The sequence below is a fragment of the Pipistrellus kuhlii genome, unplaced genomic scaffold (assembly GCF_014108245.1).
Source record: "Pipistrellus kuhlii isolate mPipKuh1 unplaced genomic scaffold, mPipKuh1.p scaffold_m20_p_1, whole genome shotgun sequence".
Taxonomy (NCBI): Eukaryota; Metazoa; Chordata; class Mammalia; order Chiroptera; family Vespertilionidae; genus Pipistrellus; species Pipistrellus kuhlii.
The window spans coordinates 64,093,664-64,106,092 of record NW_023425404.1 but is presented as its reverse complement, the minus strand read 5'-3'; the positions used below and the strand labels follow the sequence as shown (position 1 = coordinate 64,106,092).

The 12,429-nt window shown below is 45.8% G+C and overlaps 1 protein-coding gene across 2 annotated transcripts; it reads left to right on the top strand.

Moving 5' to 3' along the window:
- Positions 1-58: 58 nt before the first annotated feature.
- Positions 59-3,114, top strand: CBLN3 (cerebellin 3 precursor). Of its 2 annotated transcripts, XM_036450478.2 has the most exons (3): positions 59-1,019; positions 1,314-1,433; positions 1,756-3,114. In XM_036450478.2, exons 1-3 carry the CDS (start codon positions 720-722, stop codon positions 1,951-1,953), a joined length of 618 nt encoding a protein of 205 aa, XP_036306371.1. In that variant the 5' UTR covers positions 59-719; the 3' UTR covers positions 1,954-3,114. The 2 variants fall into 2 exon arrangements, with proteins under 2 accessions (XP_036306371.1, XP_036306383.1); XM_036450490.2 differs by lacking the exon at positions 1,314-1,433.
- The last annotated feature ends 9,315 nt before the right edge of the window (positions 3,115-12,429 follow it).

Sequence of the window (12,429 nt, the reverse complement as noted above, 5' to 3'; positions counted from 1 at the left end):
CTCCCCACAGCCTCCCCTGGTCCCTCTAGGTTCCTGCTGTTCTCAGGAAAGAGGAACCACTCACTGAGAGTCAGAGCGGAAGAGAGTGTTAAAGGGACGAATTCAGACCCTCCAGGTGAAGCTATTGGAAGGCCAAGGAGGAGAAGTGACCAGCCGAGTGACACTGTTGGCCCAAGGGCTTTCCCACCAAAACAATTGTGGGAAAAAGACAAGGGCTTTCCTTTCTAACAATGAAAAAGGCTCCACTGAGAGTGCTGTGAGGGGTTTTGAAGAGGGGAGGAATGAGGAGGAGGAAGGACCGTAGGAGCTGTCTCTTACACTCTTGCAAACACACACACACACACACACACACACACACACACATTTCTCTGTTGTCCCAATTCCAGCCTTCAGTGCTCTCCGGAGAGGCTGTCCTGGGGTTCTGGCTGTAGCCGTCCTGTCTGGCTGCTTCATCTCTCCTCTCCCTCCCGGAGCCCAACTGCTGTCATTTTGTGCCCTGCCAAGGAGGAGGGAACTGCAGCGACAGCAGGAGTGAGAGGCAGGACAGAGTTGTGGGGCACGGAGTGGTATGGAGAGGGAGATGCTGAGACCAGGTGACTGACCGTGAGATGCAGAGAGAGGGCTAAGGAGTAGGGTGAGGGCTGTTGAGAGTCTGGAGGAGGGTGGAAACGAAAAGGAGTAGCAAGAAGGCAGGACTTGTGGGTCACAGCCACTCAGCCATGCTGGGAGCAAAGCGACTCTGGCTACCAGCTCTTGCACCCAACCCCTGGTTGCCCCTGGCCCTGATGCTTCTGGCCCTGGGGACCGGATGGGCCCAGGAAGGGTCAGAGCCTGTTCTCCTGGAGGGTGAGTGCCTGGTGGTCTGTGAGCCCGGCAGGGCTGCTGCAGGGGGCCCTGGAGGAGCAGCCCTGGGAGAAGCGCCCCCCGGAAGAGTGGCGTTTGCTGCAGTTCGAAGCCACCACCACGAGCCAGCAGGGGAGACGGGCAACGGCACCAGTGGGGCCATCTATTTTGACCAGGTAACCCCCTACCCTGCAAGGACCTGCAATCAATACAAGCCCACTCTGCTGTTAAAAAGACAGCCCTGCTATGGCCCATTGCCCCTCTACCCTGCTGCCCATCTCCTTTCCCTTCACTCTTACCCCTATACCTCCTTGCCCTTTCTCACTATATGTTGTTAATCTGTGCATTTCTCCTGTGGGCAGCTACTTACAACCCCTTACTTTCCTTATTCACTGCTCCGTCCCTCAGCCCAGTGGTTTCCCTGAGCCCCAGGCATCCCCAGCCCACTCAGCAGGGTCTGCTTCCCCCAGGTCTTGGTGAATGAGGGCGGTGGCTTTGATCGCACCTCCGGTTCCTTCGTGGCCCCTGTCCGAGGTGTCTACAGCTTCAGGTTCCATGTGGTGAAGGTGTACAACCGCCAAACTGTCCAGGTGACCTGAGCATGGGGCCCTGTCGTTGTCCAGACTGGGTTCGGGGGAGAATAAGTGGAGCCCGGCTGATTCCTGGGCAGACCCTCCATTGGCCTGGGAGGGGGACAGGAGCAAGGGAGGAAAGGGCCTGCCTAGCAGAGAGAGGGGGAACTGCAGAGTGTGACACTGGCGACCCCTCAGCTCTCCCAGGAGATTGCACTGAGCCTCAGAGTCCCGGGTTCCAGAGTGTCCCTCTGGGGCTGGGAGAAGAGTAGCAGCTCTTAGAAAAGTGAGGTCCTAGGACAAGGGCTGGGTAGAGACGCTAACTGGTCTCCCTTCCCAGGTGAGCCTGATGCTGAACACATGGCCTGTCATCTCAGCCTTTGCCAATGACCCTGATGTGACCCGGGAGGCAGCCACCAGCTCTGTGCTACTGCCCCTGGACCCCGGGGACCGGGTGTCTCTGCGCCTTCGTCGGGGGAACCTGCTGGGTGGCTGGAAATATTCAAGCTTCTCTGGCTTCCTCATCTTCCCACTCTGAGGGCTCAAGCCTTTCAGGGATGGGAATCTAGCCCCTGACCTCTGTCCTCTGCCCTCCCCTGCCCCAGAAGCAACATCTTTGGGGTAGGAGAAAGGCTCCCTCTGGCTGCCTAATTCCACCTTCTTGCATGGGACCTTGTGCCAAACACCCAAGGTGATGAGTAGAGCTTTATCTAGGGGCCGGCCCCTCTAGTCTCCCTCCCCCTTTTCACATGCCCTCACAACCTCTCCCTGCATCTCTCTGTCTGCACAACCTTAGGATCAGGGCAGGATTTGGCAGGTAGAGAGTCCTGCGAAACTTTGCAGACTTTGCTGCTCCTTCCCCCACCCCACCCCCAGCTTCTAGCTCAGTGCTACTTGGAAACAGGTGGCACAGGTGAGCCTGACAGGCCCCCACAAGAGCCCAGATGGACCGGCCTCATCATACCCTACAGGCTCCTTCCTGTGAGGAGTGCCAGCATCACAGATTTCTGCCAACACAGTCAGGAGCTGAGCCAGTACCATATGGACTAGCGCAGGAGGCTGCCACCAGTATAATTGTGGGGAGGGCCACTGAGGAGCCCAGAGCCTGTGGCTGGTAGGATAGGAATGGGACATGTGACCAGCCTGAACAAGGTACACATTTTTTATGCACACTGGGGCAGCCAGCAGGCAGTGAACCCGGGTGTTCATCTGTACAGGTCCCAAATGGACTCTGGCCCTCGCCTCCCCACCTGAGTCATGGGGTGTGTGTGTGTGTTTGTGTTTGCTCTGGCTGAGAGCAGGTATACAGTGCTTCCTTGGGCAGCTGTTGGTGAGGGTAGAAGGTCACATGTGGGCAAGTGCAGATCTCTAGGCATGGAACACGTCAATGACCATAGCAACCTTTTAAAAGTGTTCAACCTTTGTAGTCTGCAGTTCAATCACTTCATGTTCTGGCCACCACCTCCTTCCTCCCAGCTCTATCAATTACCTTCACCAAACTTGTTCTGGACTATCCCACAACCTCTCTTCTTACCCCTGATCTGTGCTATCTTAGCCTCCATTTTAAACTTCCTATTTCCTTGGTTTCGATGATGCATTCCTTCAACCACTCTCCTGCCATTATAATACACTCTCTTACCTGGCTGTCCAATTGGCCCAGCATGGGTCACTCTATCAATAAAGTAACTAGAGAATGATAGTTGATGAGACACTATAAGATCACTAAAGATAAAAGATACCATTACAGTTTGGATAAGAGACTCCAGGGTACAAGCGGGTATGTTGTAGAGAAAATAAATATAAAGCTGTGCCCTGGCCAGCATGGCTCAGTTGATTGAGCATCAGCCCATGCACCAAGAAGTTGCCTGTTCTATTTCCAGTCATGGCACATGCCAGAGTTGTGGGCTTGGTCCTTGCTGGGGGACTTGCAGGAGGCAGCCAATTGATGTTTCTCTCTCATCAATGTTTCTCTCTCTCATCCTCTCCTTTCCCCCCCCCCCCGCCTCTCAAATCAATAAAACATATTCTTTAAAAAAAATTAAAACTGTATGTTAGAGTAAACAAAAAAAAGATTTAGTAATGCTTGAGTTAAATAGGAAATACCAATGTGAATTTGTGGTTTTCAAAGAAATAATTTTTTCTAATTGTATTACTAAGGTAGCATAGAAACAACATTAGTGGGGGGTGGGGGGGAATGTCTGATATGCATTCTTAGCACCTGGATCTTTGCCTCAAATATTATTTACCTTTAAAAGGACGCAGGATTACTTGGAGAATAGCTGCATATCTCAGATAACTATAGGCAGGCCTGAAACATGTTGTTGAAGACAATAAGCAAGGATGTATAGAGTAAAGCTGAGAAGGCAAAGGAACCAATTTTTAAAAACTCACTTGGCATTCTGTGACAACTTGATAATCAAAATCAAAATCACATAGTTAATTAGAACAAGGTGAATTTTTTTTAAAATCTATGACTTTCCATAGTGATATTCCTAATGGAAAAAGTCACTATGAAGTGATGAATGAATATAATAGGGTATTTTTCGTTTGTTTTGATAAATAGAAGAGTATAAATACAATATATATTTTAACTATTTATAAGGCACATTTACTTTTTTTTTATCTGTATAAGGGAGAGGTGGATATAGAGAGCTATGAGTAATTCCAGAAAAAGGTTGGAACTGTACCAAGAATGAAAGAGACTGATTGGCACAGTCTGGTCACACCTTACAACTAGAAAGAAGGCCAATAGTGTGTTACAAGATAATGAATTAGTCAAGTGTCCAAAAGATAACTGCTCACTGCTCAAACGTGATCTTTCATCTCTCGGGAAAGGGAGACTCTGTATTACCATACTAATTATAATGGTATTACATCAACAGAAAAGCTCAAAATAAAAATGGCTTAATCAAAGTAGAAGATTATTTTTGTCTCACATAGAAGAATCTGTAGATAAGAGTCCAGGGATGAATGACAGTTCTTTTGGGTTCCTGGATACATTTCCTGTGTGTGTGTGTGTGTGTGTGTGTGTGTGTGGCAGCGGGTGTGCTTCCCACAAACACCAAGCAATTCTCAGACACCAGCAGTATAGCCAAGAATTGGGCTCAATTCAACACAATTCTGAGACTACCTACCTGGATTTTGCATCAGATTCCACAGGTTAAGGATTTAGCCCTACACCACCACCACTCTTTACTTCAGACTCCAGCCAAAAGCCCAGACTGTTAACTGTACTTCTAACCAACTGCTATCGATTAGAGGTTCCAATGATCTCTTCCTTGATAACTTCCAGGTTGTTACCTGTGCCTCTGATTGACTGACTAGGTTCCAGGGTTAAACAACAAACTTTTAACTTCCACCCTGGCTGGTATTGCTCAGTTGGTTGGGTGTCATCCCCCCAAAAAAGTTGCTGGTTCAATTCCCAGACAGGGCACATGCCCCAGTTTTGGGCTCAGTTTTAGGCTCGATCCCTGGTAGGAGATGTGTAGGAGGCAGTCAACCTATTGATGTTTCCTTCTCACATCAATGTTTCTCTCCCTCTCCCTTCCTCTCTCTCTAAAAATCAATAAAAAATAGTTTTTAAAAACTTTTAATTTTCACAGTTGGGTTTTTTAAAAGAAAGAGTTTATTAGGCCATTTCTAGCAAAAGAAGAAGACTGGTCATGGGGCATGGACTCTAAACCACAGCATGGGTAAGTAGAAAATGTCCAGGAGCTTCGCCAGTGTTCTTATACATCAAAAATGGAGACAGCTGTAAGTCGTTCTGAAACATTTTACATTAGCTTTAGATAAAGGAAGTGGGGGAAGGGCTAGTTCTGGGATGAGCACAACAGAGTCCACAAAGTTCATGTGCAATAAGAAGCAGGGGCTCCTGGGATTCGATGGCGCCCCGAAATCAATCCTCTCTTGGATGATCACAGAGATAGCTTCCTGGAAATCAATCCTAAATTCTAACAGATACCCAAGAATGCGAGCAGTCTTTTTTCATATAGCAATTAACAGTATAACTGTTTTGTCTCTTTCACTCTCTGGTGCTGGAGTTTTAACTTATAACATCCCAGAATTTTTTCTCTTGTCTCCAGTTACCTCCTATTAATTTGCTAGAGAGGCTCACTTAACTCAGAGAAACATGTTACTTACATACTAGATCACCTACTTTTATAAAAAGACTCAAGAGCCCTAGCTGACCAAGTAACTCAGTTGGTTAGAGTATTGTTCTGATACAACAAGTCTATACCCAGTCAGGGCACATACAAGAATCAACCAATGAATGCACAAATAAGTGTAAGGGACATCTCTGGTCTTTAAGGATTTTGTCTCACAGGCCTATCTTCACTCTCAGTGGAGAAGGCTCTGAACTGAAACCTGAACGACAACCTTATCATTGTTCACTGTGTTTTTTCTGGTGACCTCCCATAATTGACTCTCCATGGCCAACATCTTTGTCTTTGGCTGATGATGGTGTTACAAGGGATGGCCTCCACCATTTTGGTGAATTAACTCAGTGATCCTAGGTCTCTCCCATGTATACAGGAGGTCCGCATGTTATTAAACTTTATTTTCTCCTGCTAGCCTGTCTCATTAATTTGATTATTAGTGTAATCACCATTAAGGTCAAGGATACATTAAGGTAAAGGATAATTTTTCCTTCCCAACATGGTTGTAGGAGAGGCTCTGGCCCCCCTCCATCTTTTTTTTTTTTTTAATCAATCTTTATTGTTCATATTATTACAAAGGTTCCTCATTTCTTCCCCCTTCCACCAGGTTCCCACCCCACCCTCCGCCCCCTCCCCACCCCTCATTGTCCTCATCCATAGGTGCACAGTTTATGTTCAGTCTCTTCCTCCCTCCCTTTCCCCGAAAACAATCAGTCCACTCCCCTCCCATATCGCAGACTCTACTACAATGAACCGCTATTATTGTTCATCAGGTTTTTCAATCTCCTTTTTTGTTGTTGTTGTTGTTGTTGTTGTTGTTGTTTTAATTAATAAACTTTTACACTTCTAAGAATAAATTTTAAAATCTAATAATTTTAAACCTTGTTGTTTTTTTTTCTGCCCTGGGAATTGAGAGCAAACTTGTTTACATGTAAACTTGCCCTTAGGCTATCAAAAGGTGTAGCCATTCAACTGTAAATGGACACATTGTTTAAATATAGCTGCTGGTTGGGATTGGTTTACCTGTTCTGGGTGGGAAGGGCTTATCATTCCCTTTCTCCATTAAAATTAAGGTGTTAGCTTTAAAACCTCTTTTTGGCAAGGGACCTTAAACTTTCAGAACTTTAAATTTTTCAGATAATAAATCAGTTACTTAGCATTTTCTCAAATCAATAATACCTCCACATGCCCAGGGATACACTTCACACAAAAGACATTTCCAAATAGATCATCCAACCTCATCCAGACCCCACACAAGGCATTCACAGATCAACACCCCAGCGCTATACTAACTCAACACATCCAGATCTAAGCCTTCATCACTTGATTCAGCAGACCCTCAAGTTCCCCCAAAAGTTTCCAGCCATGTCTGAGAGGCAGCCTTGGGGCGGAGGCAGGCGAGGAGTGAGCTGTTCCGGGCCTGGCTGCTCCAGGCCTGGCCTCTGTTGCTCTGATCCGTTCCACAACCAGCTGCTCCGGGTCTGGCCACTGCTACTCCCGACCTGGCTGCTCCAGGCGTGGCTGCTGCTGCTCCGACCTGGCTGCTCCGGGCATGGCTGTTGCTGCTCCGGCCCTGACCTCTCCCAGCCTGGCTGCTGCTGCTCCAGGCCTGGCCACACCAGACATGGCTGCTCTGGGCCTGGCGGCTCCGGGCCCTGCTGCTCCGGGCCTGGCTGCTCCCAGCCTGACAGCTGCTGCTCCGGGCCTGGCTGCACCCGACCAGGCTGCTCTGGGCCTGGCCGCTTCAGGCCTGGCCGCTCCCAGCCTGGCAGCTGTTGCTCCAGGCCTGGCTGCACCTGACCCGGCTGCTCTGGGCCCGGCAGCTCTGTGGCCCCCTCCATCTTTGAGCCAACAATGTCAGTCCAAGTCCTTCTCACATTTTAATCTCTCTGACCTACACTTCTGCCACATGTCTGACTTCAGTGGGGAAAGTTCTCTGATTTTAAGGACTCATGTGATTAGATTGGCCCCACCCAGATAATCTTTTAAGGTTCAAACCTGAACTACATATTAGAAGTTCCTTTTTCCGTGTAATAGAACATATTCAGAGGTTCCAGAGTTGTGGGCATGGATGTCTGTGAAAAGTTGACATCATTTAAAGAAAAGGCATCTAGTTACGATACACTAACTGCATGAAAAAGGTGTAGGCTTGAAAGAGTCCTATGATAAACAAGATAAGCTCAGGTTTTAATCATCTTAAAAAGTTTAACCAGTTCCCAGGCCCCAATCAAGACTTCATTAATTTTTTTTTAATTTTCATAAGAGTTCATTTTCATAAGAGTTCAAATTGATGACATGCTGGAAAGCAAGATCTCAAATGCTGAAGATATTTTTGCAGTTTTCTTCATATATATTATTCTTTGGAATATCTAATTCAAATTTTGGTCTCAACTGAGATAATATCTATCTCTTGGGTCTACAAACCAATTTCTATAATGAGACTAAAAGTGGGTATGGTAAACTTTGTAGGATATGTGTGATACTTTTAGAGAAGCTGGCATACTATATTGCTGATTCTATCAAAATATGGAGGAGGATTTAAGTTTACAGTCAGTGTTTAAATAGTTTGATTTGTAAAATGTGTTGACTTTGATTTGCTGGTTATATAAATCATGCTTAAATATTTAGACAATGTTTGCTTAAATGGATTTATGAAGTAAATAGATTAAGCAAAAAAATAAAGCACAGATGGATATATAGAGGAGATCCAAGATGGCTGCATCCAGGTGAACACCTAGCCACAGCCGCACACAACAATTTCAATAAAATACAACTAAAATATAAAACGGACATTGCCCAGAACTACAGGAAGGTTGACTGATTGGAAATTCTACAGTGAGAAGCAAGGAGAAAACCAGAAGGAGGTGCGGAGGAGCTGGAAAAGCCCAAGGTACGGAGACGCAGCGCTCAGAGAGGACAGAGCCAGAGAGGAGGGGGAGACGGAGTGCCTGGCGGGCGTTCCCTAGCGGAAAGGAGATAAAACTCCGACTGTGCTGGGCCCCCGACTGCTCTGAACCCCAGTTTTAGGCCAGACCCCGGGGACTCAGGCTCAACCATAGGGAGCCGGGCTGTAAGGCGGAACCCCAGGGAGAGGCGAAAGGAGGTCCCGGCGACGCGCACACACTGCGCGCAGAGAAGGGACGGTCGGCTGTGCCACGGGATTGCCCTGACGGGAAGGAGACTGGGGCTCCTGACTGCTCTGAATGCCACCTCCAACTCCACTTCCAACTGAACTGAACCCCAATACCGGGCTCATTGTGGGAGAGCATAGACTGTTTGGCAGCAGGTGAAAATCGAGGGCACCTTTCTCTCAGAGACGCCGGCAGCAGCGAGCACTGAAGGACCCGCATAGGGCGGGGCTGACGGAAGCCAAAGCTGCAGGCTCCACCCTGAAACCCCATCCCATCTGTAACTGCAAAATGCGACAACAAAATAGATCACAAACGAAAGAAATGGAGGACAAAAAGCGTCTGGATATAGAGTTCAAATCTACGCTTATAAGGTTTTTCAAGAATTTCCTAGAAAAGATGGATAAGGCCTATGAGGATATGAAAAGAAATCAACTAGAATTAATAAGGAGTCAACAAGAAATAATAAGGGATCAACAAGAAATAAAGAATACATTGTCTGAAATAAAAAATATTTTACAGAGTCCTAAAAACAGAAGGGAAGATCGCAAGATTCAAGTCAAAGATTTGGAACATGAAGAGCCAGAAGACACTCCTCCACAGAAGCTAGAAGGCAAGAGAATCCAGAAAATTGAAGATAATGTAAGAAACCTCTGGGACAACTTCAAGCGAACCAACATCAGAATTATGGGGGTCCCAGAAGATGAGAGAGAGCAAGATATCGAAAACATACTGAAAGAAATAGTGACAGAAAACTTCCCCACCTGGTGAAAGAATTAGACTTACAAGTCCAGGAAGCGCACAGAACTCCAAACAAAAGGAATCCAAAGAGGACCACACCGAGACACATCATTATTAAAATCCCAAGAGCAAAAGACAAAGAGAGAATATTAAAAGAAGCAAGAGCAAAGAAGGTAGTAACCTATAAAGGAGCACCTATACGATTGTCAGCTGACTTCTCAACAGAAACCATGCAGGCCAGAAGGGAATGGCAAGAAATATTCAAGATGATGAATAGCAAGAATCTACAGCCAAAAATAATCTACCCAGCAAAGCTATCACTCAGAATCGAAGGCCAGATAAAGAGCTTCACTAATAAAAAAAAGCTAAAGGAGTTCATCACCGCCAAACCAGAATTATATGAATTGCTGAAGGGGGTTCTTTCAGAAGAGAAAGTAAACAAAGATAAAAATTATGAACAACAAATACGTAACTATCAACAAGTGAATCTAAAAACCAAGGAAATTAAAAAAATCTGATGAACAATATTAACTGTTGAATATAATAGAATCCGAGCTATGGAAGGGGAGTGAACTGACGATTCTTGGGGAAAAGGGGAGAGAGGGGCATGGGAAGAGACTGAACATAAACTGTGCACCTATGGATGAGGACAATGGGGAGAGGGGAAAGGGCAGAGGGTGGGGTGGGAACCTGGTGGAGGAAAGCAATGGTGGGGGGGGGGGGGGAAAGGGAACATTTGTAATAATATGAACAATAAAAACTTATTATAAAAAATAAATAAAAAAAAAAAATAAAGCACAGATGGTGGTTAGTGTTCCCCTCCAGGTACAAAAAGCTCCTCAGACTTTAAATATTCTAAAAATAGGATCCAACTGCCCTGCTTTCCCTACACCCACGCCCTGGCAGCTGCTTACCACAGAGAAAAGTCCTACCAGTATAGGATTCACTATGGATCTAAATCCATGGTCTCCAGCCACCCCGTCCTCAATCCGCCAAGCAATTCTTCTGTGGTTTCCTTTGCCAGTCTCTTTCCTCACCCTCCTCAGAATCCAAGTGAAGCCTTCTGTTTTCTCCTTAAATACCTTACCCCCCACCCAACTTTGTCCCCACTGATAGCAGTAGATGGCCTCACCTTTTACAGTGAAAAAAAAAAAAAAAAGCAGAAACTCTAGGCAGGAACCCCTCCCACCACCACATTGAGAAACTCACCATCTTCTTCATCTTGGCTTCCTTCTAGCTGGTTCAGTAGAAGACGTGCCCCTACTCTTGTCAATGCAGCTATCTTCATCCTCCAGTCATGGATGCCATTTCTTCCAAACATACTCTCTTCCTCTCCTCTCACCTCTCCTATATGTTCAACTCTTTCTCTACTTATTTCTCCCCTTTAGTTAAATAGACTCAAGTCTCTTTAACCTAAAAGAGAAAAAATGGGTGTGGAAACGGTTGTAGATGTTTAGTTATTCTCGGCTCTATATGCCCCCAGAACTGACTGGCATAATTCTCCTCCTCTTTAGAGTTAAATATCTATGCTCACCTGTTGCTCACTTCTATATCAACTATGGCCTCCAAAACTCCACCTAAATTGCGCTCAGCTAGTCACTCACTACTTCCGTGTCACTGAAGTCAATGGACACTTCCTAGTCCTTTTGTTACTGGGGCTCTCCCTAACATTGGATCCTGTTTACCACACCCTCCTTCTAGAAGCACTCTCTCACCTGATTCCCTGACTGTACTCTCTGGGCTTTCCCTCCACCTCTTTGCCCAAGTCCCGGCTGTGTGTTCATTTGTTTGTTTGTTTGTTTCAGGCTCCTCTTTCTCTGTCCATCTCTTAAATGTTGGTTTTCCTCAAGGTTCTGCCCTAGGATTCCTTCTGTCTCAAAAGCAGGGATTATCCCCATGTACTGACAACTTCTGCATTTTTTATCTCTATCCAGAATCTCAGACTTATACATTGTATGTCTCACCTTAAAGTCAACCTGCTAAAATTATAGTTTTCCCTCCGTAAATCTGTTCTCCCTCCTTGTTCCCTGTGTCTACATATGGAACCTCCCTGTTACCTCAACCAAACACCAGCTCTTATCTTTAATTCTTGCCTCTCCCATAACCACGTATCTTGATTACTCACATCCATGGGTTCCACCATTGTTTTCCACCCATCCTGGCTCAAACCACCAATCTCTCAGAATTCTACAAAAGCTTTCTAACTGGCCCCTTGACCTCCAGTTTTGCCTCCTTTAGCCCATTCTCTGCACTGGGGTTGCCATAATGTTCTATCTAAATGAACTTCACTGGCTAAAGCTCTTCAGAGGAACCCCAGGAGGGGAGTGGATTTCAGAATGAAGTCCGTATTTCTTAACATTGATATTTTAAGGTCCTTTGTAATCCAATTGCTGCAATATCCCTGCTTTATTTTTCACCATCTGCAAGAATGTGGAAACCTATGAAATAACACCATTTATTAACTGAGGGAAAATGGCACCTCTTAGAAAAAGAGAGTATGGCATTCAAGTCAAAACTTACCAGGGCCAGCCCTGGCCAAGGAGCTCAGTTGAACATATAGGAGAGGTGAGAGGAGAGGAAGAGAGTATGTTTGGAAGAAATGGCATCCATAACTGGAGAATATGGTCAACAGGATCAGAGGGTGTGGTCAACAGGATCCAATGTAAGGGAGAGCCCCAGTAACAGAAGGACTAGGAAGTGTCCATTGACTTCAAAGCACTTAGAGCATTATCCCAATACACCAAGGCTATGGCTTTGATCCTTGTCATGGTACATACAAGAAAGAGTCAACCAATGAATGCATAGGTAAGTGGAGCAACAAATTGAGACATATATATATATATATATATATATATATATATATATATATACACACACACACACACACACACACACACACACACAATCAGTAAATAAAGGTGAAAACATTACCAGGGACAAAAGAATCATCTATAGACACAACTGAGGTAAATTTATAGACACAACTAT